Source organism: Rhinatrema bivittatum, chromosome 4 (genome assembly GCF_901001135.1).
Source record: "Rhinatrema bivittatum chromosome 4, aRhiBiv1.1, whole genome shotgun sequence".
NCBI lineage: Eukaryota > Metazoa > Chordata > Amphibia > Gymnophiona > Rhinatrematidae > Rhinatrema > Rhinatrema bivittatum.
This window is the reverse complement of record NC_042618.1, coordinates 21931139-21958577: the sequence shown is the minus strand read 5'-3', so window position 1 is coordinate 21958577 and position 27439 is coordinate 21931139. Positions and strand designations below refer to the sequence as shown.

General features: G+C 48.4%; 1 protein-coding gene across 1 annotated transcript in view; it reads left to right on the top strand.

Moving 5' to 3' along the window:
• Window positions 1-27075, top strand: part of LGMN (legumain) — a 41185-nt gene extending 14110 nt beyond the window's left edge. Inside the window, exons 3-14 of the mRNA XM_029597831.1 lie at window positions 787-884; window positions 3341-3422; window positions 4700-4785; window positions 4886-4961; window positions 7412-7474; window positions 9440-9506; window positions 13835-13953; window positions 16391-16480; window positions 21193-21393; window positions 22908-23078; window positions 24651-24718; window positions 26327-27075. Coding sequence (XP_029453691.1) covers window positions 787-884; window positions 3341-3422; window positions 4700-4785; window positions 4886-4961; window positions 7412-7474; window positions 9440-9506; window positions 13835-13953; window positions 16391-16480; window positions 21193-21393; window positions 22908-23078; window positions 24651-24718; window positions 26327-26369 — 1164 coding nt within the window. The 3' untranslated portion in view covers window positions 26370-27075. The remainder of the gene's footprint in view (window positions 1-786; window positions 885-3340; window positions 3423-4699; window positions 4786-4885; window positions 4962-7411; window positions 7475-9439; window positions 9507-13834; window positions 13954-16390; window positions 16481-21192; window positions 21394-22907; window positions 23079-24650; window positions 24719-26326) is intronic.
• Window positions 27076-27439: the final 364 nt, after the last annotated feature.

Here is a 27439-nt window from a genome sequence, read left to right as displayed (position 1 = left end):
TACACAGAGACATTGGGGTTAAAAAAGAAAAACCCAAAGGGGAGTTCAAGCAGCAGCGTTGTATGAATTTCCAGGAAGGCCGCTCACCCCGTAAACATGCAGAATGTTGCCAGCAGTCACTTTTGACATGAATTTCACAGTTCTTGGTTTTCATTGTTAATATTACTGCCCTCGGCATAGGGCTTGGGGGGGTGGGGGGGCAGCCTGCACGCAGTGGCAGTTGCTACCGTAAGGAACTGGCTGCGTGGACCATTCGGTCTTTTTCTGCTGTCGGTACGATGTTACTGTGCAAGAGGGTCACTTTAGGAGCACTAGTCCCAGAATTAGCCTCCTGGAGGCTGATCTTTCAAAGGAAGCCCTCTCTGGTCCCCTGTGCATGACATCCGGGCGGGCCGAATCGGCTAAGGGGCGGGACACTAGGAGGTAAATCCCGTGCTCGGATTCCTCCCCCCTTGATATTTTACCATTCTAGGCACAGGTCGGGTGCGCTGCTTCATGAATCTAGGCCTATAGATGGGGACCTTTCCTTAAAATTAGTTGGTAAAGCTTTTGTATTCTTTAGCAGATTCTTCTTTTTTTAATGTAGATCTGGAAGGAAAACCTCAGGTAGGCTCCGGGGTACTACAAGTCCCGTTCTATTTAAGGAACACTTCTAAGGCAGTATTGTCGTGGCTCGGGGGGGGGGGGGGGGGGGGGGGGGGGTTCGGGAGTATAAATCGCCATCTCTTTTGGCCTAAAGGATTGGGTCGCGTTGCTCACTGCCTGTTCCTTGTATTTACTGCTCAGGCCGACGTCTGCCATGCCTACCAGATCGTCCATAGGAACGGCATTCCCGACGAGCAGATCGTGGTCATGATGTACGATGACATCGCGGAGAATGAAGAGTAAGTGACGTGGGCCCTTCAGGTCCTAAAGAGACGGGGCAGGCCCCGGGAATGGGTCTGATTGTCTGGGGAAGGAGAGCTTTCCGAAGGGAATGTAAATACCTCTTGCTTTTGTACCCGCAAACCTCTGCATGTTCTTGGCTGCGTTGACTATGTCTGTGCACAGTGAGGTCAATATTCACCAGCGCGGCGAGCTAGCAGGATATAAATTGCCATTGCTTTTATTTATTAGTCCTTTCATTCTGCCACTTCTACATTTTATATTTTGGGCGGATTCCACTCCTTAACATTCATAAATATTAATGAACAATGTCGCAGGTAAAACCAAAGGGCCTGATTTTAAAAAGCATTTACTCGAGTAAAAACCAGGTTTACTGGAGTAAATTCACTTTACTTGAGTAAGTGGGTTTTTGAAAATTGCTACAATATATGCCATTGACTTGTCTATAGGATTTACTCACATAAGTGCACTTTACTTGAGTAAATGGCTTTTGAAAATTGCTACAATAGCTACATTTACGCATGTAACGCCTTTTGAAAATTACCCCCACTGAGAATACATCGGCCAAATGCTTCAGCAAAAAAAACAAAAACTGTTAAGCTTTTTCCTAAAAACCGTAACTTCAATCTTCCCCCAAATTTCAGCTGGCAAACTTCCAAAGCTCTGTCCCTGCATAAAAAAAAGGGGCTACTCTGAGTCTATATGTCCGCAATGGGAGATCTAATAACAAATGTGCTCCTTAGGAGCGCGAAGCTCATCTGGGAGCATCGCTTCGTAATTTGTCTTTAAGTGAATTTGACTTCTCCCCATAAAGTAACTTATGGATAAGTACCAACAATTTAAACTTCGACCTCCACTTGGTGCAGGGGTGGCCAACTCCTGTACTCGAGAGCCACAAATGGGCCTGGTTTTCAGGATATTGTTAAGCTTCTCCATATTCACAAGAGAATTTAGATTTTTTATTGAGCAATATAAGTATTCTTGGGAGATGCTGGATACCCTTTCTCTGACAAACTGACCAACCAGCATCTCATCTGTATACATAAACTGATCCTTCTTATATAGGTAAAATACAATACAGTACTAGGTCAGAAATTCTTAAGTTGCGTGACCACCTGGAGTATCCTCTACATAGGTTGTCATGTCAACAGCATGATAAAGAATCCCTAAATTACCGTGACCAGTTCTCCAGGTTGGGGCCCATTTACCATCACTCTTTGGATAATCCTTTGTTCTGTTAAAATCTTGCTGGTCAGGGCAATGGTTACATCTTAGGCTGTATTTACAGATTCCCCTGTAATGACGTTCTGACCGTTGCCTTCTGCTCTTGTGACCCTATAATTAGGCATCACAAATTGTCGCCAGCTTCAACTGCTGTCCAGGTGTCCTTGGAATTCCTCCAGGTCAGGCTCAGTAGGACATTTAAAGTTCACATAGCCAGAAAGGCTAAGATAGCAGAGGATTCTGGGTCAGTTGCCGTCTCCATGTTGATCTCAAGCTCAGGCACACATATCAATATTCACAATGAATATGCATGAGAGAGATTTGCAGGCACTGCCCCCATTGTATGGAAATCTGTCTCCTTCATATTCATCGTAGATGTCCTGAAAACGTGGCCTGGGTGTGGCTCTCGAGGACCAGAGTTGGCTACCGCTGACTTGGTGGGTAAGCAATATAGCTCTTTTAACACAGGGCTGATGTGATCCTAAGTTGTAGTACCGGTCAACAAGTGAGCAGAAGCATTTTGTAAAAGCTGATTAAATTTTGCGGTAGCGCACACCATAGACGTATGACATGGATATTCAGCAGAGTGCTGAATGTAGTCAAATGAACTTACCCAGCTAACTTTCGGCCTGCTCTCTGGCACAACTAGACTTGGCCAGTGAAACAGTCTTGCGTATTGACCTCTGTGCTAATTGGGAGGTTTGCTCATGTGATGACCCTGGCAAGTGCTTGAAAACCAAACCAAAACAAATGCAGGTCTTAAAATGTTCCATTATTCTGTTTTATTTTTTATTATTTTGTTTGTGTTGTATGTATTGTATTTTTTTTTTAATTTAAACATCAGTTTGGATGACTTTTTAGTATAACCTGGAAAGCAATTCATACATAATTTTAAATAAATTTAGCTTGTTCAAATCTGTTTTAGCCTTGCAAAGTGGAAAGCCTGTTCTGGAAGCTGCAGAGTAGAGTTACCGACTGGCATTCTTAAATACTAATTAACAGTAGAAAGAGAGCCCTCTCCAATACTTACTTTAGTGTAGAAGTGCATCAGAATAAGATTATACTCTTCCCTGCTTACATGTGCGTGAGGACGGACTTTACTGATTGGTCACGGACCGTGGGGGTCCTCTCTGTAGCGCCGCAGACCCTCTCGCGCTGCATTACAGAGGTTATCGTTGGCCTGCACTCATTTTGCTTGGAGTAAATGTGCCGTGTAATCGTTTGTTTCTAGAAATCCAACCAAAGGCGTTGTCATTAACCGGCCCAACGGAACGGATGTGTATGCTGGGGTGCCCAAGGATTACATCAAAGAGGTAGGTGCCTCTCCTTTTGCACTGCGAGCTTCCTTTTACAAACCGCAGCAAGAGTGGTCTAACAGGTTCTGGTGAGGCTGGAAGTTCAGGAGAAGAGAAAAGTAACAGCGCTGTGGAGAAACACCAGTGCACGCCTTCAGCGTAGGGGATCCACGCGTGGATGTCTTCGCTGTCACTGCTGCTGGCCACGCTGAGCTAGAGAGGAGTAGCGCGCGCCCTTCCGGAGGTCGGACGGTCGCTTCCCCCTCCTTGAGGCAACCATGGAAAGAAGAGTGTCCGGCGTGATTTGAGTTCCTCTCTCTGCTAACGACTGCAAGGGGCAGTCATGAGTCTGGCGGGGCAGGCTGCTCTGGGCGGGGATTGGCACTGGAGGAAAGCCCTGTGATGGGTGGCTGTGGATTACCGGCAGGAATCCAGGTTGGGCGGTCTGCCTTGGACATTTAAAAATGGGAAAGGTGCTTCCACTGCGGAGGCCTGCCCTGTGCTTACCCGAGGATGACCATTGGTTTCCTCGGGCACTGCGTTTTCATGGCCTTTCAGATTAAAAAAGGTGTTTTAAGAATCTGTGGCGTTGATGATGAGGTAGGACAGCGGTGTTCACTTCAGCAAATGGATCAGGTTTCCAAGATCTCCCTAGTGAGTACGTATGAGACAGGTTTGTACGCATACTGACTACCTCAGCTCTATGACCATCTCCAGCATGGGTCATTAGGGAGATCCTGAAAGCCTGACTTGTTCTATGGCCCTCGAACACTGGGCAGGAATACCACTGAGGTAGGGGAAACTGTGAGAGATCGAGCAGAGGCAACGCGACGTCTGCTCTACCTAAGTGTCCAGCCAAGGTGAGCGCCCTGGATCTGCTTATCTCAAGGTCAGGCAGTCTGGGAGCAGAGCACTGCTCTGTAAGCCAGGAGGTCCTTTGGGGGGTCATGGGGATCTAGGCCTGGGTCAAGTCATAGGATTCTTGTCATCTTCTGTCCTGAGAGAGTCGCTTCTCCAGTAATCACCAAGTGACAGAAAATTAATTAAAGACTGCATTGATCTCTCTTCTTTGGAAGCTGCTGTGCAGGGTGCCTGGGCCACTTTGTATGTTCCTGGTGTGCCAGGACTGTAAATTTTAGGGATCCCGTTGGCTGAGAGTGATTCTCCCCTCGGGACCCTTCCTTCTAGAGAGGAAGCTGCCAGTTGCTTAGTTCTTCAAAATTGGCTGTTTGCTTGTTTCTTTCTGAGCCTTTAAGTGAGCAATTATTATTATTTTTTTTCCTTTGTGTCTTTAGGATGTCACCCCTGAAATCTTCCTTGCCGTCCTGAGAGGCGACGCAGCGGCAGTGAAAGACAAAGGATCGGGCAAGGTGATAAAGAGGTAACGGCGTGACTGCTGAGACGTTAACCGTGCCGCCCTGGCAGCGCCCGGGGTGACTGGAGCTGACCTTCTGTCTTTTTTTCTTTCTTCCCGCTCGCAGTGGCCCCAATGACCACGTGTTCGTGTATTTCACTGACCATGGCGCTCCGGGAATTTTGGCGTTCCCCAACGATGACGTAAGCAAATCCTTCCTGCTGAAATCTCTTCAGGCAGCTAAACCATGGCTGGAGAAATGAGGCAGGAAAAAACAATCTGTGCTACTAGCAAAGTAAATACCATTTTCAGAGCTCTCGACGTGATTTCCCCATAACCTCCCTCTCAAGTCCTTGAAGAAAGGGTGTGCTGCACAAAGGAGAAGGGAAGGACTGCTAGTCCAGCAAAACAAAAGTGCAGTACTTAGCTAGAGAACTTTTATAGCGGTAGTAAACTTGTTTTTAAAGATGCAAGCTTTCGGGTGTACTAAACTTGCATCTTTAAAAACATTTCTTCACCTTTATAAAGGCTGCCTGCTCCACCTAGATGCTTTGCTGGATTTCTTTTTACTTAATTTTAATACTCCTGGTTACTGGGGCTGGTGAGCGAGCAGGCAACCTAGTTCCCTTTTAAAAACAAGGAATACGCATTTAGCAAAAAAATGTGGCCTCCCCCTCCAGAGCTCTGTGGAAAGCAGAAGTTAAATGCTCCTTTAAAGCAATCCGGCATTTGGAGGCCGGAGAAGAGACCACTTCAAACAGCGTATTCGGGAAGGCTGGTGAATATCTTAAAAACCTAAAACATTCTTCAAAGCTTGAGCCGAGGATGGGCAATAACGAGAACATAAAGATGTGGCTCCAAGCTGCAGAAAACATCATCCAAGCTTAGTACAATATTAAACCTTCACTACCATGCAGAATCACTTGGGTGATGTCAGTCCAGCAAAGGAGAATGAGGAGAAACGGAACCAAGGATGTGTAGGCCATGACTTTGGTGTGAACTAAGGGCAAGAAACCCAAACACCTGCCCTTATTTCAGTCTCCACACTGCCTCATTTGCACATCCTCCAAAATACTTATTTACCCTGGCTCCATAGGAATCTTTAGAGAGAACTCCAGCATTCGTACGCACGCTTAACCACACATTACACTGAAAAATAATCCCCCTCCCCGCCAATGTCTTCACAAGCTGCACTGCTGGCATGCAAGGGTCGCATGTGCCAAATGGCAACAAACTCCTGTTACTGGCTACGCAATCTCTATTATTCACAGCTCTCCTGCCCATGAAGGGAGAGCCTTTGCATGATATCAGCTGCACACCTTTCTCCTCGATGCACCGTGCGGTCCTCAATCCCTGCATTGCGTTTTAGGCCTCGCCACACCCCCTTCCACATTGACGGCGGGCAGCAGGGCTAGAGCGCTGAGCCCTGGAGCCTTACCTGCCTCATGTGAGGGCTCCATTGCATGCCCAGCAGCCATGCTGTCATGGAGGGGGTTCTGCCTTCACCTCTCCCAGTCATTTTCTCTAACCCATCCACCATGCTGTGGGAGAGTGCCCCATGTGATAGGCATCCTCCCTCTCCTTCCTCTGTCTCTGGGCTGGATGGGGTTGCTGCAGGCAGGAGCTTTTTTTTTTTCGGTGATTCTGTTCAAATAGAATTGACGTAAAAAGCTGCAGGGAGGCATGTGCTGATTTCCATGATTTTCCCATGGGAGAAAAGGAAAATTTATTTTTCCCTCCTAGAGGAGGGGAATTGTGCGGGGGGAGGAAAAGGGAGGCTGCCTGGACTCACTCCTGCTTTGAGGTAGAGACCTCTGTGAGGCCAACATAAAACACATTTTTTGAGGAGGGGGGGTGATGTATCCTTTGGGCCTGAGAGTTGGGCAGTACAGGCAGGCTCTACATCCTGCGCATGGTGGACAGCTAGTTTTCAGTGCCTTATAAAATAACTTTGATTGCCAGATGAAGGAGTAGCCCAGGGGTTAGAGCAGCAGGCTGAAAACCAGGGAAGCCAGGGTTCAGATACTCCTCATGACGTTGGGCAAGGTCCTTCATTCTCTGTTGCGTCAGGTACAAATTTGGGGACTACTTCTAAAAATTATTATTTTTTTTTAACCAAAAGGTTTTCTCCCATTTTGAGTCTATGGGGGAAAATGCCCAGTAAGTAGGGCCCTTAGATTGTAAGCCCTCAGGGACAGGGAAATACTTACAGTACCTGAATGTAATTCACCTTTGGCCTACTAATGAAGCATGAGCTTAAAAAAAACAAAAAAAACCAAAGAAGCCTGGCTGGGTGGCCCCTGAGGACCGGGTGCAGCGCTCGGTCCCGTGTTCTGGCACTAACCACCCCTGCTGCACATTCTAAAGGTTCATCTGCCAAGACTGAACAGGGAAGGGCTGGGCTGGATTTTATGTTGTGAAGACAGAGAACGTGTTTTGAATATCCAAAGTCAGGCAATGGACCCTCCCCTTGGAAAGCAACTTCTACTGACGCCTTGCTCTCCAGAGGAGCTTCAGTGCTTGTTTACAGAAGTCGCATTCTGCGATTTGTAATGAAAATGCCGCCTGCCGGTTTGAGTTACCGAGAAGTGCTGTTCTTTATTGATCCTGCAATGCTCTGTGACGGTAAACGACATTTCCTTTTGCTTGACAGCTCCACGTAAAGGACTTGAATAAGACAATCGATTATATGTACCAACAGAAGAAATACAAGAAGGTAAGAGGAAGCCAGGTCTGTGGGGCGGTGCTGACTTCCTAAAATAAAGGTACCGAGCCGGGGCCAGCCGCAGACCTCCCCCTGTCACTTTTTTTTCCCAAAGGGGCACGGGGAGAAATTTTGAAAGGTTCCAGGTCAGTGACCTGGCAGAAAATCTCTAGCTACAAGTCACTACCAAGGCGCCGGTGACCTGCCGGCTAATTTTGGGTCCTTCCATTGAGGCCTGGATTCTGGGGAGATGTAAAGGGGAGCAGGAGGAAATCTCCATGGGATATCGGAAGATCCCCCGTATCAACCCAAGTGTAAAACCTCCTCTTTTTTTTTTTTTCTTTTCATTTCTTGGAAGTTTCCATGGTAAAAGGACACGACTGAAAGTGGCTAACAGCACATGAGGGCTGCAGAACATGTATGCATGCATGCAGCTACCTCAGGAAGAGGCGTTCAGGGTGGGGGGAGGAAAGTGACCTGTTATTCTGCCCCCCCTCCCCCCCACCTGTAGCAGGTGCAAAGCACACGGACGCTTATAACGTGCGCGGGTGGGACTTGCCAACTCTTGGAGAAATGATGCAGGCGGCGTCATTTTGGGAATTTTGCATAAAGCACAAGCACTAAAACCACCTAAAGTGTGGCCGGCTCGCCTTTTTTTTTTTTTTTTTTTTTTACTTTGCCCCAATCCTTTAAATCTGGCCCTGAAGGTTTAGTGAGGGCCACGCTATGGTGGCCACAGGGACTCCTGTCGCCCTTGGGCGTAGCGTGGCTTAGGGTGTGGTAAGAGAGTGTCGCCTGCTTGATACCGGCAAGAGCCGCACCCCCCTCCCCCCTCCCCCCCCCTTTGCAAACGTGGCCTTGGATTATTCAGAATAAACAGCTCTGCTTTTATGTCCTCGCAAAACTTAACAGCAAGGCTTCTGCCCCAGCGAATGGGACCCGTAACCTTTAGGAGCCAACGCTGGAAACGGAGCAGCAGTTTCTCTGCATTTCTGAGGCTGACTTACGAGCGCTGGGAGACCTTCCAATCTAGATAGCAGAGTTTGTTGGGTTTTTTTTACAGCTAAAAATACCCTTATCCACCCACAAAAGGAGGCAGTGACTCTGTGGGGTTGTTTTTTTAATATGACAGTTATTTCCTGGTCGCCCAGCAGCAGTGCTGCACCCTGCCCTGTGAGAGTCCCAGACCTGACCCCTGCTTCTCGGGGGGGGGGCCGGGGGATGCTGGAGACCGCAGCATCCACAGTCCCATTGGAGGGCGTCCCAGCCGTCACGTAAGACTGACTCGGGCACACTTGTGCTGGAGGTGGGGCATGGTCCAGGCCTTTGTCGTCATGGCAGAGCTGGGATAGACGGAATAAAAAAAAAAAAACAGGGTAAAAAATCAGGCTAGCTGTGAATGAAGCTGATGTGCTGGAGAGGGGAAAGGTTCTGATCCGAGCGGTAGAAAACTGCTGAATTAAAGGTAACAAACGCGGGTTCTTTTTCTCTGAGCCCGTGGCTTGGTGAGTTGGTTTTTTTTTTTTTGTTTTTTATCTTGCACAGCATCACTGCAGTGTCCCTTCGTGTGCTGCAGCAATCTCCTGATCCGTCAGGAACAAGCCCCAAATTTAAACAGAGCCAATTTTAATGCAATGTCTTCTCTGCCGGGGAGGGGCTTTAGTGCTGTGCATCAGGGGTGGCCAGTTTGCAATCCTGGAGGGCCACAAACCGGTCTGGCTTTCAGGATACCCACAAATACGATAAGAGGGAGCGCAATGCAAATCTGTCTTGTGCATATTCATGGCGGATATCCTGACAACCTGACTGGCTGGAGGGTTACTGAAGGCCAGACGGGCGTAAATATAACAGCATGGCCCAGAACCTCGCTGGCAGGTTTGCATCAAACCACTGGGGAGGTGGCAGCGGAAGGCAGCGCTTGGGTCGTTTGTTTTTTTTGTTCCGGTTCAGCAGGGCTGTTGGTTTTTCTTCCTGCAGATGGTGTTTTACATCGAAGCTTGTGAATCGGGGTCCATGATGAACCACCTGGCTGATAACGTCGACGGTATGTGCGGCGCAGACGCATCCAGTGGCGATCCGTTTTGGGATTTCTTGGGTGTGGGAAACAAAAGTCCATCGGGGCACGCTTTATAGACCCAGGCCTCCTCGTTCTGTAAAGGGAGGGGAAAACCTTGCAGGAAGTTTGGATACCCAGCAGGTGTCTGATTTGTAGTGAGGGCGCGTCACCCGCACCTGTGTACTGCGGGAGGAGGCGAACTCTGGGCAAGGCTATTTCTAGTATCCTGCCAAACCGTGTCTGGTTTTAATGTGGGTGGCTCCAAAGTTAAGTACTGATGCTCTCCCCTGCCTTAAAATGTGCGAGCAGGGCTGTTATGAGAGCTTTTAGCAGTGCCTTTATTTTGGGATGCATTGTAGGCAGATAAACCGAGCGTCCAACCTCTAGGCCAGCTGTTACTCTGTGCTCAGCCCCCTAACTGCATCCTCCCAACCTGGCCCCGCCTTTGGCCTCACCCATTATGAAGGAGACTAAATTTAGGGGCCCGGATACTGCAGATTTCCAATTTGGAATGTCGGCGCTTCGATCTTTTGAATATTTGGGATCACGGGAAACCTTGGGGCACTGGCAGCCGCGGTGAAGCGCCGACCGGGGGAAAAACTGGACACCGCGTGTGGGGGGGAAAACGGCACCGGAAAACCCTTTCTCTTGCACCGTGCACGCAGGAGCTGGGCCCTGCGCCCAGCTCGTGCGTGCATGGTCCAGAACGCCATGGACCATGCGGGGAGAAATCTTTTCAAGGTCTTTAGTGCTCGCTCTTCTGCACCTCAGTCCAGTTGCCCACAAAATCCCTCTTCACCCCAAACAGCTGCTGTTCAGAAGAAATCTTTACTAAACTGATGGCAGAAACCAAGTCCAGACACAGGATAGGATAGTAAGGGTAGGGACCTTCATTTTGGGGGGGGGGTTTAATTTTCCTGGGAATTTATCAAGGTTTAGTATGACGAGAACAAAAGTGGGAGAAAATCGGTGGAAAAATGTGGTTCATTTATTTTTTTTTAGGTAAATATCAGAGTTATTTTATTTGATGGACAGAAGCCAGGACAACAATGCAAGTAGATTTTCCCACTCAGCAGCCTCGCTGTCTTTACCCCTATCCCTCCCCACACTCCCAACAAGAATCTCTCTCTCTTGCATTCCTCCTTGCTAGGGGTAGCTCCGGGCGTCTCCTCTCCCTCTCTCCTGAGGCCCCTGCGCTCTGCAGCACTGCACTTCTGCTTTTAAGCAGGGCCGTGGAGCCTGCCGGAAAGTGCTTCAGGTGGGCGTGGCCTGCTCCCAGCGCTGCGCTGGGGAGGGGGAGGTGGGACTCAAACACCATCTCTTCGGCACTTTCGCTGGTGGGGGCGCAGGACTCAAAACGCTGCAGATGGCTTTGAGACTCTGCACCTGCAGCTCTGGAGCTGCTTTTCAAACACTCTGAAATTAGGGTGAAATTCGGTTTATACTGAAAACGAAGGACCCAAGGTACAGGGCAGTGCACTAGAGCAGACGAGTCCCAAGAACTCTCCGATTTTTTTAAAAACACAACTCTGTCTCTATCACGCGCTCCTTCCCACAGAGGTAAGCTCTCTGTGACAGGTACCATTTGGGTACTGCAGATCTGCTCGGTTCCTTTTTTTCTTTCCTCTTTGGTGAGCTTCTGGTTGAATTGCTTGATCAGCCCCAACACTCTCTCTGGGTTTTCCCAGGCAGGCTGTTCGCCTGTAGGGCTCGCTGGGTCCCTCATGCAGCAGCTTCTGTGGAATCCTTTTTCTTTAAGGGGCTCCTCAGCCCCTGACCCTGAGCACTTCCTCTTCCAAACGCTCTCTAGTCCCGGTACGCCACCCTGCCTGGGCTCTGGAACTTCTTTCTCCTTTCGGGCAACCTAAGCCCAAAGGGATCGCGCTGCTTCTTCAGGCCCGTTCCCTGGAAGTGTCCCCCCCGCAAGGGCACAGGACTTTTTGTTACCGCACAGACCCCTTCCCCCGAGTGGAGTGATACACCACGCGAACACGCCTACCGTGCACGGACCTCGCACGCACGCAGAGGCAGGGTCTGGATGGAGACCTCTGACTCGCACTGCTGGCAAGCTGACCTGTTGAGGCCACTGCTGCCACACCCCTAGAGGGTCAGGACTGGGCCCTCCGTCGCACGAGATAACTGAGACATGCGAAATCGTAAACCCCGTGCTGTCATTTCATTTTCATTTATTAAAACATAATATCCCGCTTGATAAAAAAAAAAAAATGCTACCCAAGCAGTAATGCAAAATAATATAAAATACAATCATAATTATCAAAACTTAACCACCAAAAAATAAAAGCAGCATAATAGCAGTACAATCATATTTATCAAACTTAATTGCAAACAATACAAAACTTCGCTGCTCACTGCATCGCTACTGGAGATAAATCAGGCCTCCCAGGGCAGGTGCCCTGAAAAATGTACTTGGATGAAAAACCTTTACAAATTAATTTGCTAAAAAAGAGTAGGTATTTATACAAACAGGCTAATAATTTTGTGGAATCTGAGAAGCCTCTAAGGTGGACACGCAGACACACTTTATATTCCACGATTCAGAAATAGTTCAACGCGGCTAACAAAAACATAATAAAAATCACAGCACATTAAAATAAAAAAAAAAAAAAATGCCGCATCATCTAACATTCTGATAGGCTTACAAAGATATCATACACAAACAGTAAACGTCAAGAACTGTCTGCAGCTTAAGAGAAGAGACTGCTGAGGGGGGATATGATAGAGGTGTTTAAAATCATGAGAGGTCTAGAACGGGTAGATGTGAATTGGTTATTTACTCTTTCGGATAATAGAAAGACTAGGGGGCACTCCATGAAGTTAGCAAGTAGCACATTTAAAACTAATCGGAGAAAGTTCTTTTTTACTCAATGCACAATTAAACTCTGGAATTTGTTGCCAGAGGATGTGGTTAGTGCAGTTAGTATAGCTGTGTTTAAAAAAGGATTGGATAAGTTCTTGGAGGAGAAGTCCATTACCTGCTATTAATTGTTGACTTAGAGAATATCCACTGCCATTAGCAATGGTAACATGGAATAGACTTAGTTTTTGGGTACTTGCCAGGTTTTTATGGCCTGGATTGGCCACTGTTGGAAACAGGATGCTGGGCTTGATGGACCCTTGGTCTGACCCAGTATGGCATACTCTTATATCTAGGTAAGAGCCTGACTCACTAAGCTGTTTTCCCATATACACAAAATCTGGCCCTAAATACCTAGAGATTGGTGGAGCTAAACCACACAGTGGGAAGGATGGCGGGTTTGTAAATGATGCAAAATAGGTGCTCTGAAAAGTGTAAAGAGAGAAGAAATGGAAGCAGACCAACCCCTCCCCCAGGAATAAGACCAGAAAAGAAAGCATGAGAGCCAGGAAACTGACAAATATATGTGAGGCATCTAGCTGAGACGTGCTGGACGTGTGAATGTTGTTTTGTGAAGTTGGTAACTGGTCACCACAGCAGCTCTGATTCTTTGGAAATGGCATCCTTTATTATTATTATTATTATTATTATTATTAATATATATATATAAGAACATAAGAACATGCCATACTGGGTCAGACCAAGGGTCCATCAAGCCCAGCATCCTGTTTCCAACAGAGGCCAATCCAGGCCATAAGAACCTGGCAAGTACCCAAAAACTAAGTCTATTCCATGTTACCATTACTAATGGCAGTGGCCATTCTCTAAGTGAACTTAATAGCAGGTAATGGACTTATATATATATATAGATAGATAGATAGATATAGATCTATATATATATATTATTTATTTATTTATTTTTTTACATAAAACTTGTAATTGATTGCAACACTGCTATAACATTTGGAATCGGGCCTGCTGGGATTGAGTTGGGACCGCTGAGGTCCCTGCGGGCCTGGAGCTCCCTCTGAGGTCCCTGCGGGCCTGGGGTCTGCCTCTGTGGAACCGGGACCGCTGGGGTCTCCTCTGTGGAACCGGGACCGCCGAGATCTCCGCGGGCATCTCAGGCCTGCAGTAACATTTAAGGGCAAGGTCCCCGCTACGGCTGTCCTACGTTACGAAGCTGGAAAAGGACTGCTCTTTAAACCAATGCTGCTTGCAAAATCCACTTCCTTTGGCACGCGCACCGGGCTCGTTCCGTCTCGCTCGCACGGTCCCTGCTTCAGCGGTCGTGGTCGCACAAGAACGTGAAACCAGGGCTCCTCCGCCACTGGGGCTCGCCAGCCGTGGGTTAAACAGAACGGCTCTTTGCAGCACTGTTGTTAAGAAGGCATACGGTGACCCTCCGTTTTTTAACTTCTTTTGTGCTTTGGTCTTGCAGTGTACGCAACTACGGCAGCGAATCCGCACGAGTCCTCTTACGCCTGCTACTACGATGAGAAGCGAGACACGTACCTGGGCGACCTGTACAGCGTGAAGTGGATGGAAGACTCGGATGAGGTGGGTGGTGCCTCCGTGGTTCGCGCAGGTTCGCTGGCGTTTTGCTGGACGGTCGCTGACCCCCTTGTCGCTCATCCAGCCCCGCCCCGCCGGTGTGAGGCAGCCTTCATGACGGCGATGGGAGCTGTGCGGCTGGGATCTACCTTTTATTTATATTCAGCCGGCGAGCGGAGAACTTATCCAGATAAAATTACCCGGAATAACTTCTAGACAAATATTCAGCGGCACTTATCCAAGTAAAAGTGCTGCCAAATATATATTCAACTAAAAATAAAGCTCTCCAGGTGACTTTGCCGCTAACCAAGCTATTGAATATTGCCAAAAACCCCCCCCCCACCCCAAAAAAAACAAAAACAACAAAAAAGGTCGTGGGGCTGATGGAGGCTCAATCCAACCCAAGTTTAAAAATAAAGCAGCGGGACTCATCCCTCTCCACCCAAATTCAAAAAGGAAAGGACCAGACTGAGCAGCACCCTGGTGCCTGGACCCACCCAATCTCCCCCACCTCCCAAAGTCAAAAACCGTGGGGCACCAGATTCCCACCACCACCCCCGAACCTGTGTCTGAGGAGGAGAGGGGGGCAGGGATGCTGATGCAGGCAATAGTTATTCACTCGATCACTGAATGGTCTCTCCCCGGACAGCCGTCTGTGAAAGGACCAATCCCCATTCAGGCTTTATGGAGAGAAGCTCCAGGCCCTTCTAGAGATTCACCGGGGTGGCGGGGAAGGTGGAAATTTGGTGCAAGTCCCTGCCCCAAAGAGCTTATAGTTGAAGAGGAAACCCACAGCAACAAGAGAGTGGGAGGACAATGCTGAAAGCTGCTGACGCACGTAAAGAGCGATTTTTTTTTTTTTTTTTTTTACACATTAATCAGCCGTCTGAACATTACCCTCCCGTGCTACAGCTAAAAGTCTGCACGATCTTCCTCGGCACGCGGAATGCCCTCTGCGCTGAGAGATCTTTCCAGGGCAGGTTTAGCTCGAGGGGGCGGGGAATAACGTGCGTAGATCGCATTTCTTTTTCACATATATGTTGATTACTTTCCATGGAAAAAGGATCCGCCCATGAAGCAGGCCCAGCTGCTCCCAACTTCTAAAAAAAAATGTGTGCACGTTAATTTCAAAGTTGGTTAAAAATCTCCCGTGAACTATGTCCCGAAGCCCAGTTTGAGAATTACCCTCAAAGTGACCTGCCCGAGGTGACAGAGCGATGGTGGGGGAAGTGGGATCTGAACAGGGATCACTTGGATCCCAGCCAACCCCTTTTGCAGGAATTCAAAAGATCCGTTTGCCTAACTTGAAAAGTCACATCCGGCAAATTGAAAATGTTCCCTATCTGAGCACCTAAAATGGGGGGGGGGGGGGGGGGGGAGTGTGAGTGGATGGTAGGCCCAGAGTTAGGAGGCTCAGGGATCACTTTTCAGCAAGCTTAAGTGCACTGAAGATGCGCTCCTAGCGTTCATTATTGAAATCTACGCACATGGTATTTCTGACAGAAAAAAATGACCTGCAGAGGGTGCAAACATCTAAGCAAAAGCCTTTAAGGACTTTTACACGCGGGGCTTGCACCCATAATCTGAGCAAAAGCATGCGCAGAATTTGCATGAATGGGGGAAGTTTTGATTATTGCCCCCTGGGCGTTCTAGGGGTGAGCGTACCAAACGTTTTGATACGTAACCTATTTTTAAATAACTCAACTGAAAGTAAAGTCCATGTTTACAAAATAACCAGCTCTGGATTGCCTTGAAGACGTGATTTGGCCCTTTACTTCTGGAACTCAGATTTATTGATTGATTGATTGAATTCCATACCTATAACTTCTAACTTGTTTTGTAAGTGGACTACATCCTTGCCTGGGGGAGATGGGAGGTGTTGCGAGAGAACCTGTGCGTGGCGCCACCTTCATAACCTAAAAAAGCCCATTCGGTTATTTCCTCCCAGTGATTCGGAGGCGTGTAATTGGCACCCGGTCCATCTGGCCTTCGGTGTCCCCGCCCCACCGGCACGGGAAATTGACCTGGGTTTGGGCCGCGTGCCTGCCTGTTCTGCTCGCAGCTGAACCTCCAGCGGCTCGTCCGACCTAGCCCCGAGGAAAGCCTGCGCTGGACACCCAGCAGCGCTGGAGCTCACCCCCTTCCCCCCCTCCCATGACCTCTCTCTCTCTGCTTCTGGAAGGAAGTTTTTTTTGTTTTTGTTTGTTTTTTTAGTTTTTCCTCTGACGTTTGAGGCATGGACGGCGAGCCGCCATCAGTTTAGTGCAGCGTGGGAGTACGGGGTGGGGGGGGAATGGAATCTGAAGCCTAGGGGTTATGGTCTTGCCTGTTTGGTGGTGCGTTCAGATGGTTTGATTCAAACGAAGGCTCTGTTCCGCTGGCTTTTTAACTTCCTCTCTTTTTATATTTCTTTTCATTCAGTATTTTGTTGTTGTTGCTGCAGGAGGATTTGACGAAAGAGACGCTCCACAAACAATTTCAGCTGGTGAGAAAACTGACCAACACCAGCCATGTCATGCAGTACGGAAACAAGGTGAGCGCCGCGCCGACTCCTTCCTGTGAAACTTAGGGGGCGGGGGCGTTTGCTTTTTTTTTTCCCTTTTAATTTTGGGTAAGCTCGGGGCCTGCTCCACTTGGCCCTGATTTTATTTAAATCGTTTGTATCCCACGCCACCATAATATATCTGAAAATATTGCAAAGTAAACCTACATGATCTTCAAAGATAAAACCAAAATACAGCATAAGAGGAAAGCAGCATAAAATCGTAACTGATAAAACCGATGCCGTCATGAACATGAGACATTCTAACAAGACTTAAAATAGGCACAGCTCAGCCCCAAAGTTACTGCTTAAAACGGAATAAAAAAAAACCACTTCGTCCCATGCGATGTTTGACCATGGCCTTGAAGACCTCCAGCTACAGAATAAATAACTAAACAATCACTAAAAGGTGGGTAGCTTATGAAAAGAAGGTAGAGCTGATTCTTCTCTGAGGTTAGCCGGGAGCATATTCCAAAGTTCAGGTCCTGCTACATTTAAAAAAAAAAAAAAAAAAATCATTCCCTCCACTCGTACAATCCAACTCAATAACTTACGATTAGCAGATCACACAGGCTACTCAGTTTTTAACAAGGAATTTAAAACAACTGGGGGCAAGTCTATGAAAAGCTTTAAAATCTCACATTAAAACCTTAGATTGTGCCCTCCGAGCCACAGATCGCCAGGACAGTTAAAATAACAAATGATTGGACATGGTCGCGTGGTCGAGCAGGGATCAGCTGGATAATTATTAACTGCTGTTGATGGCTTCCAGGAACTCTGGACGTAACGCACCTCCAGCTGACAGCAGCAAACCGTCTGCATGCACCGCAGCGCTAGCAAGCAGCATCAAATAGAGGAGAACATGAGATATGTCATGCAGGGTCAGACCAAGGGTCCATCAAGCCCAGTATCCTGTTTCCAACAGTGGCCAATCCAGGTCACAAGTACCTGGCAAGAAGCCAAACACTAGATAGATCACAAGCTACTATTGCTTATTAATTACCATCATAGCAGTTTATGGATTTAACCTCTAGGAACTTATCCAAACCTTTTTTTAAACCCAGTAACACTAACTGCTGAAAAACCACATCCCCTGGCAATGAATTCCAGAGTTTAACTATGCGCCGAGTGAAAAAGAATTTTCTTCAATTTGTTTTAAATGAGCTACTTGCTAACTTCATGGAATACCCCCTGGTCCTTCTATTATCTGAGAGGATGAATAACTGATTTACATTAACTTGTTAAATCATGAAATGACTTGTAGACCTCTATCATATTCCCCCTCAGTCATCTCTTCTCCAAACTGAACAGCCCTAACTTCTTTAGCATTTTCCTCATAGGGGAGCTGTTCCATGCGCCTTATCATTTTGGTTGCCCTTCTCTGCACTTTCTCCAGTGCAGCTATATCCTTTTTGAGATGCGGTGACCAGAATTGCACACAGTATTCAAGATGCGGTGTCACCATGGAGCAATACGGAGGCATTATGACATCCTCTGTTTTATTTTCCATTCCTTTCCTAATAATTCATAAGATTCTGTTTGTTTTTGATGTATAATCCACTATGACGCCTAGATCTCTTTCCTGGATGGTAACTCCTAAGATAGACCCTAACATTGTGTAACCACAGGAAGGGTTATTTTTCCCTATATGCATCACTTTGCACTTGTCCACGTTAAACTTCATCTGCCATTTGGAAGCCCAATCTTCCAATCTCACAGGGTCCTCCTGCAATTTATCACAATTCGGTTGAGATTTAACTACTCTGCATAATTTTGTGTCCTCCGCAAATTTAATCACCTCACTTGTACCCTTTTTCAGATCATATATAAATATATTAAAAAAGATCCCTGAGGCACTCCACTGTTTACCTTTTTCCACTGTGAACAAGATCATTTAATCCTACTCTCTGTTTCCTGTCTTTTAACCCAGCTTGCAAACCACAAAAGAACATTGCCTCCTATCCCATGACTTTTTAGTTTTCTTAGAAGCCTCTCATGTGGGACTTTGTTGAATGCTTTCTGGAAATCAAATACACCACATCTACTGCTTCACCTTTGTCCACATGTTTATACATCCCTTCAAAGAAATGTAGGAGATTTGTGAGGCAAGACTTCCCTTGGGTAAATCCATGTTTGCTGTGTCCCATCAAACCATGTCTATCTAAATGTTTTGTGATTTTTATTCTTTATAACAGTTTCCACAATTTTTCCTAGCACTAAAGTCAGGTTCACCGGTCTATAGTTTCCCAGATCACTCCTGGATCCCTTTTTAAATATAGCGGTTACATTGGCCATCTTCCAATCTTCAGGTGCATCAGATGATTTTTAATGATTAGGTTACAAATTTTTACTAGTAGCTCTGAAATTTAATTTTAGTTCTTTCAGAACACTGGGGTGCATACCATCCGGTCCAGGTGATTTACTACTCTTCAGTTTGTCAATCAGGCCTATCAAATCTTCCAGGTTCACTGTGGTTTGGTTCAGTTGATCACAATCATCACCTATGAAAACCTTCTCTGGAACTGGTATCTTCCTCAGCATCCTCTTCAGTAAACACTGAAGCAAAGAAAAGGTTTAATCTTTCCTTGATGGCCTTATAGTTAACCCCTTGATTGTCCAACTGACTCCCTTGCAGGCTTTCTGCTTCAGATATATTTAAAAAAGTTTTCATTGTGAGTTTTTGCCTCTACAGCCAACATCTTTTCAAATTCTCTCTTAGCCTGTCTTATCAATGTCTTACATTTAACTTGCCAACGTTTATACTTTATCCTATTTTCTTCTGTTGGTTCCTTCTTCCAATTTTTGAATGAAGATCTTTTGGCTAAAATAGCTTCTTTCACCTCCCCTTTTAACCATGCCTGTAATCGTTTTGCCTTCTTTCCACCTTTCTTAATGTGTGGAATACATCTGGACTGTGCTTCTAGGATGGTATTTTTTTTTTTTTTAACAATGACTACACCTCTTGCACACTTTTTACTTTTGTAGCTGCTCCTTTCAGTTTTTTTCTAACTATTTTTCTCATTTTATCAAAGTTTCCCTTTTGAAAGTTTAGCACGAGAGCCGTGGATTTGCTTACTGTCCCCCCTCCAGTCATTAATTCAAATTTGATCATATTATGATCACTATTGCCAAGCGGCCCCAGCACTGTTTCCTCTCTCACCAAATCCTGTGCTCCACTGAGAATTAGGTCTAAAATTGCTCCCTCTCTCGTCTGTTCTTGAACCAATTGCTCCATAAAGCTATCATTTATTCCATCCAGGAACGTTATCTCTCTAGCGTGTCCCGATGATACATTTACCCAGTCAATATTGGGGTAATTGAAGTCTCCCATTATTACTGCACTACCAATTTGGTTAGCTTCCCTAATTTCTCTTATTTCACTGTCCTTCTCACCATCTTGGCCAGGTGGATGGTAGTATACTCCTATCACTATAGTCTTCCCCGACACACAAGGGATTTCTACCCTTAAAGATCTGATTGTACATTTAGCCTCATGCAGGATCTTTATCAAAGTTAAAGCAATCGCTCATGTCACTTGTTTATATCTGTCAGGCCGGTCATGTTACAGTGCACAGGGGAGCCCCCTTCACCCATTTCCTTGGGTAAAGGGGCTCTTTGAACATTGCCCACCCTGTATGCGGGTCGCAGCACCCGCATTGTGCCACGGTGCACTTGCTTTTACCCTCACTTTTGTAACTGATATCCCAGGATGGGGTTAGCGCCGGGGGAAATGATTGTGCACAGAGTCTGGCATTTTGAAAAGTTACCCCCTTACAGAATAGTAAAGTGAGTTCAATGTGACCACTGCAGTCTATTTTTGAGCCTGTTTTTTCTGCCCCCAAATTCTGTTGCGCTGTCTCTGCAGCCATGCAGCGCGGGACGCGTGCAGCGCGGCCGCACTGTGCAGCTTCGGAACTGTTCGCGCGTCGTGGGTAGGGCGTCCTGAAGCCAGCGGGTTGCAGGATTCCAGACAGCACTATTTTTAGATGAAGCTATTAATTGCATCAGTAGCATGGGATCTTCTTAGTGTTTGGGTAATTGCCAGGTTCTTATGGCCTGGATTAACCTCTGTTGGAAACAAGATGCTGGGCTTGATGGCCTCTTGGTCTGACCCAGCATGGCAAGTTCTTATGAATAAGAGGTCCTGGTAAGAGACACCGAGGGAGGAGACCCAGGAGTAACATCAGAAAACATTTCTTCCCAGAAGGGGTGGTGGATGCATGAAATGATCTCCCACTGGAAGCAGTGGAGACGCAAACAGTGACTGAATTCAGGAAAGCTTGGCAAGGCACAGAGGAGCCTTGATTGCAAAGAAAAAAGCAAGGGGAAGACCAGAGATTAAATGGGGTCTGTGGTATTACAACAGGGAGTAAATTAGGAAGACTTGATGGGCCTTGCAGGCCAATGGCAAGTGAGGCCTGTCTTATATCACCTCATATCGTTCAGTTAGTGCAGACATTTATGCTTTAGAGAGAGGCCTGATTATTACCTGGGGCAGGTGGCGACGGATCCCTGCGGGCCTGTGCCTCATCCAGGAGCCCCGGCTGTTCTTCGTTCCTGCCGCCCATGGTCCTGGAGCGAACGCTGGGCTCGCCTCCCACGCGGCTGGAGTTCTAGCACAGCAGGCGCGCGGCCTGTCCTCCTGCTGCCCAGGACCTGGCCCAGATCTTTCTGTGCGACTCTGTCCTTCTTCTCTTCCGCAGACCATCTCTCAAATGAAGGTGATACGGTTTCAGGGGGTGGGCAAGAAACCGGCCTCCCCCGTTTCCCTGCCGCCGGTGAAGCACCTGGACCTCACCGCCAGCCCCGACGTACCTCTGGAAATCCTAAGGCGGAAGTTGATGGCCACCAATGATATTGGCACGGCTAGGAAGATTGTGGAGGAGATGAAAGGCCTCATGGAGGTAAGTGTGGGGGGGAAAAAAAGGAGCCACTTTAATATCTCCCCAGGCCTCCCGCTCTCATCAGCTGGCCTCTCTCTCTCTGGAAAGGGAGCAGGAATATACAAACGCATCAGAGTATTTTAAATACTGAATACTCTTTCATATCTTGTAGGTGGTTAATGCTGATGGATGATAATAATTTTATTTTTTTGTAATTCAAGTTTTGTTAGCAGGCTAAAACTGTGAGAAAACATTTAGCTAATCAGGCCATAGTACATCTTTTGCTAAAGCCTTGAGCATCTAACGTAACGCATCACATTGAAGACTCTACTAACTATGCCCAATATAAAAGATCAGTACCTGCTATCAAAAATATTCCCCCAACAACACCCCCCCCCTTGAATGTCTAGCAATCAAACACCCAGCCTCTGTCTAAATCACCCTTTCGACCTCCGCAGCCACCCCCCCCCCCACCTCTCCTCCCCAAATTCCTCACATCTGTTGTACATCTGTCCTTCCATTGCAGGAAAGGTTCCCAGACTCTTCCAGTTTGCCATTTTTCACAGCTGCAAGTTCCCCCCTATAGTAAACTCCCTTCCCTCCTGCGGTGGCTCAGAAATGCATGGAATGGGTGAAACTCTGCCGGTACCAGGTTCTTAGGTTTCCCTGCCAGTTTGGCAAGAGAGGACTTTGCATCACACTCCATGGTCCCGTGTTGATTCTGACCTCGCGTGCTGTGTTACCATCTAAACAGAGAGAGCGCTGTGTGGTGCGGTTGGTGACGTTTTATCCCGGCGACCGCTCCTGCCAGCGCGCAGCTGGAGGTAGATGCAGACAGCCCCTCCTCTGCGTGGGGAAAGCCCTTCGTACGTGCACCCCCTGGCAATGCAGCCGCTCCCGGGATGCAAGCGGAGGCAGCTGCTTGTTTTTTAGTTACCTAACAGTCTTTCTGCTTCCTGGGCTGGGGGTTGGGGGGGGGGGAGGGGAGGAGTCGTGGTCATTGCTTAAGCCTGACCACTGGTGGCTGGATTTAAGGGGGGCCCCCCCCTGGCTGCAGGGTCCCAGAAGTTGCTCCGGTGCATGGTCTGTGTGGCCCAGGACCACTGCTGAGGTAAAACAGAATGGGGACTACCTGAGGGGGACGTCCCTGGCTTGGCCACAAGCTCAGAGAGCTGCCAGCTGGCTCCACTTTTTCAGGAGTGGTTTACCCATTCCTGGTTTGTTTGTTTTTTTTGGGGGGGGGGGGGGGGTTTGCCCTGGGGCATACCTGGAGCTGGTTGCACAGCTGATGTGCTCGCACCTGCGTGCAGGGGTGGGGAGGGCAGATAGGGGAGCACAGGGAGTTGCAGCTCCTGCTGCTGACCCGGTGGGAGGGGTGGTGGTGCTCGGGCTCCTCACCCAGGCGTATCCTGCCTGCTTTGTCAGAAAAGGGGATAACCAATCTCCTGGGGCCATCCGGCCTGGCAAAGAAAGAAAGAGAGAGAGAGAGAGAATTATTCCCCCGTAACTTTCATCGCTAATGGTTCTGTGCGCAGGCCAAGCGTCTCGTGGAGGAGTCCATGAGGAAGGTCGTGTTTCTAGTGACCGGATCAGCAGAGCAGACAGAACGAGTCCTTGGGGAGAGACTGGACCTCGGCCAAGACGGCTGCTACCGGGCGGCCCTGCACCACTACAAAACCCGCTGCTTCAACTGGCACTCGCCCCTGGTAAGTCGTCCCTGCGCCCAGGCACGGGAGACCCCACTGGACCGTCCCAGCTAACGGTGTGGGAGGGGGAGAGTGGGCCCGGGAAGAGCAGAAGTACCTGCAAAACCCCCTAACACTCCTCCTCCTGCTTCTGAAAACAGGGCCTAAGCCTACTCACGGTGTGGGACGGGGAGAGTGGGCCCGGGAAGAGCAGAAGTACCTGCAAAACCCCCTAACACTCCTCCTCCTGCTTCTGAAAACAGGGCCTAACCCTGCTCTCGGGTTCCACCTGCAAGCAGCAACTGTGATGTGCTTTTAATTTTCCATTTATATTCTGGCTTTTGTGATTGGTCGGCCCAAAGCAGATTACTTTTCAGGTGCAGTGGGTGCTCCCCCAGCCCCAGGAGGGCTTAGATTTGCTAAACTGCAGTATTTTCTCCCCACAGCAAAGTGAACCCTCCCTGTTCCACCCCCCCGAGGCAGCCAGAGTACAAAATGCCGCAGCCGTGGCACTACTACTCCCTACCCCCCTGGACTTCCTCGCTCCCCCTCCGTAATCTTCATCTCCCCTGTGCCTGGTGGTTTCCAGAGCGCCCCGGCCACTCCCATGTTCAAAATGGTGCCAGCTGGCCGGCCTCCGGGACACTGTCCCTGGAACGTGTGGGGCAAAATTGGGCCTGAGGCCGACTGGCGCCTTGTGACGTGGCACTGCTGGGCTCTGAGCCGTAGGGGGCGCTGCAGAAACCACTCGACACTGGGCCCAATCCCAGCCCTTGTGGTGGCTGAGGAGGAGGAAGCAGCCGGGTCTCTCCCAGCCTTATAAAACGACCCCCTTTCCATCTGCATCCCGTTTAGACTCCTCAGCAGATGCTGGATGTCGTCTGAATGTTGGTTTTTTGTTTTTTTTTTTGTGGTTTTTTTCCATTTCCTGGTTTTGACTGTTGACACAGACAGACAGACAGACACACACTCACACGCTCCTTTGCAGCGCACCAGCTGCCGCTCCCTGCACTTTGTGCATTTCTTCCTCTTTCATTTAGAAAAAAAAAAAGAGGCAGTAGAGGAATGTCCCTCCCCGGTCCCTGAGGCCTGCTGACGGCTCCCCGCACACGTTCACCTTCTCGGTCTGCTTGCTGTTTAATGTGGCTTCCCAGCGGGGAGAGGCCGGGCCCCTTACAGCTCTTCCTCTGCTCTCCTCTGGACCGGTGTGTGTGTATATATACATATATATACATAGGCACCAGGAAATATCCCAGTTGTATCTGCCCGTGTCTCAGGAGAGCAGAGCGAGTAACCTCCCCCTCCCTGGGGTGGCTGGGCCGCGGCGGGCGGATGTCCGCCAGAATTCCTATCCAGGTGTGTGTGTGTGTGTGTGTGTCCTTTTCTAATGTTTATAATCTCTGCTTTTGCGAAGCGTTGTGCAAATGTGTCCGTCCTCACTAACCAGCCAGAAAGAGAAGAGGCTGGCACGGGAACAGCCGGAGAAAACGTTGCTGTCTCTGTTATCTTTCCGACGGGCAGGGAGGGAAAAAGAGATGTGACTTCCTTTTTTTTTTTTTTTATTATTATTATTATTTTTTTTTTTAATTTCAGTATGAGTATGCCCTGAGGCAGCTGTACGCCCTGGTCAACCTCTGTGAAGGAGGATACGCCATCGACAGGTAAACCGAGCCCGCCGTGTTACTGTTTAATGTTTATGCACTGCCTGCGGTCGCGAGGGATGGAGCAGCGCTGCTTCCCCGGGGGCTGCTGCTGCCTCTCAAACCAGCAGGGCGGGTGACCTGTGACTTGGGCTCTTCTGGCTGCGGCTTCTCTCCTCCTCCTTCTTCTAAATCTTGACACGCAAGGCCGAAGCCATGGGGGGCCGGGCAGTGTTACTCAGCCTTTTGGTAACATTTTCTCCCTGTCCGTGGCCTCAACGAGTAGGGTAGAGGTTGAGGGCTTCAGGCAGGCGCCGCCTCTGCGTCCCGGAACTTGTACCGCACCAGGGTAAAAGGGAACACTTTTTTTTTTTTTTGCGGGAACAGTTAAGATTCTTCCTTGGTTTCTTGCCTTTAAAGGGAAACCAGGCTCACGAGGTTGCGGTGTATTTGGATGTAACTTACGAGCAGCTCTGAATGATTTACTTTTTAAAATTTGTTTCACGATAATTCCAGGAATGGGGCCAGGTTCTCGTCCTAGACTCCGCCGGGGCTGATTGCCATAAAGGACTGTACACGGGGGGGTATGCAGAGTGCCTGGGATGGGCGTCTTAGGGTGAGGGGAGTGTGGGGAAGTGCGTTTAGTTTAGGGGCTCTAGAAATGCTTTTGGAAGGTGGGAGAGGGGCCCAGTGCTAAGCTTTCAGTCTCTCGCTCTCGCTCTTCTCATCACGTTCAGCTGAATTTTAAAGAGCTTGAATTTTCAGCAGATTCACCAGAGGTTTGCTTCCTCGAACCAGGCTCCAGTGCAACTGGTGGAAATGGTTAGCTAAAGAAAGCTGTGCACAAGAAATAAAAAATAAGTAATAGTTTTGGGTTTGTTTTTTTTCTGTTCGGACCTGTGGCAGATTTCCCCCCCCAATTTGTGACAAGATATTAATTAGGGGTTCAGATATATTTTGTTGATGGAAGTGCGTGTATTTGATTTTTATTTTTTGTGTGTGTGTGTTTTGTCTGGCCAGTGCCTCGGGCTTTCGGGATAGGCATTTAAGAATTCTAAATAAATACGGTGCCTTGAGGCCATGCAGGTCGCTTCAGTGACATCTTGGTCGCCAGGGACAGAAGGGAGGGGAAATTTGTCAGGTCTTGGCCTTCCTGGAGCTCTGAAGCAGTTGGGGGACGTGGTCTGGCGCCTCCTGGTGGCGCTGGATGGAGGGCTTTGCATTCGTAGAGCAGACAAAAGGGAAGGAGATGCTAAAGCGCGTCTCCCATTTTTTATTTCAGGCGCAACGATGCTTAGCTCGTCCGGGGTAGAGCGGCAGGAAATGCCCCCGCTCGTGCTGGGTTGTGGTAGCATTCACACGTCCTCAGAGCCACGGAACTGGTGGGGGGGGGGGGAAGGGGGAAGCGTTTCACGGGAAAACGTATCGTGGTGTGATTTTTCCGTATTTCCCCGGCCCCTCTGACACCTCGTGACTCGAACCAAGGAGAGCCTGCGTGTTTTTGTAGGTCGCTTTCCTGGAAGGCGATGCTGGTTTCTGTGCGCTGTGGTTGAAACGTGGGGCGAGCACCGTGCCGCTCTGTACCCCTTCTTCTTGATCTAAATTTGTTTGTCTTCTTCTTTGCTGCAGCATTCAGATGGCTCTGGACAGTGTCTGCCTGGCCCAGAACTGAAGCCGGCCCCCCTCCCCTGCCAGAGAAGCGACTGCCTTCCACCGCCTCGGCGCACCGGCGGCGGGGAGCGACGGCAAACACTACAGCTCTAAGGCATTATGATGGACTGAAGGAGGACAGTGCAGCACTGCTTTTTTTTTTTTAATTTTAGCACTGTTTAAATTTTTAAGGGTGCGCCCGCTGACACTTCGGAGAGTAAAATGATTTGTGTGCACGCGCTGACGTGTAGAGCCCAGGCGAGGTTGCATTTTACCACCACAGCCTGTGTGCAGCAGCTTTCATAAGGAGCTGGGTCTACAGTTCAGCCTGATTCTGTTTCTTGAGCATTTTAATCACTTGAAACTTTTTAAAGAATTTTTTTTTTTTTTTTAAAGAATTTCTTCGGACCGGCCTTAACGAACTAGAAGCAATTTTCTCTTTAGAACTCCTTCTGCTTAGAGTTTGTGTTTGGAAATTGCTTGATTCAGCTCCACGAAGCCATAGCTGGCAGGCAAAACTGTCGGTCACAACAGGGCCTTCTCCCTCCCTCCCCCCATCATGTCCTTACTGGGTGACGCCCAGGTCAAAACCTCTGCCGCTGCTGGCAGGAGGTTGCACGGGTAGCGGCGAGCGGCGTCTCATCTGCTTCAGGTCCCGCCCCTGTAATGACTCTGGAGAACCTGGACAGTAATCAGAAAACCGAATAAAAACCGTCCAAGACACAAGAGCTTTGTTTCTTTATTGAAAATCTGAAGGGTGGGGGGTTGTGTGTGCTTGTTTTACACAGTAAATGTATATCAGAAACATCAACTGTGGGCTTTTTTTTAAATTGTTTAAAAGGAAGAGAATTGCAGGCTTGTATCTAAACTTGTTGTAGTCTGTCTTGAAGACTGTCCATGGTAAAAAGCGGCTATCAAATGTCTTACAAACAAACAAGTTGTGTAAGTGCTTTTGTCCATGCAACCCTGCCGCTGGTAGGTGGGCAGCTGGAGCCAGGATCCCACCGCTGCAACCATTACCCTGCGTGGCCTGGGGAAGGCTGCTCATGCGGCCTGTAGTTGTCTCGCTTCCTCGCTGTGCCCTGGTTGTGA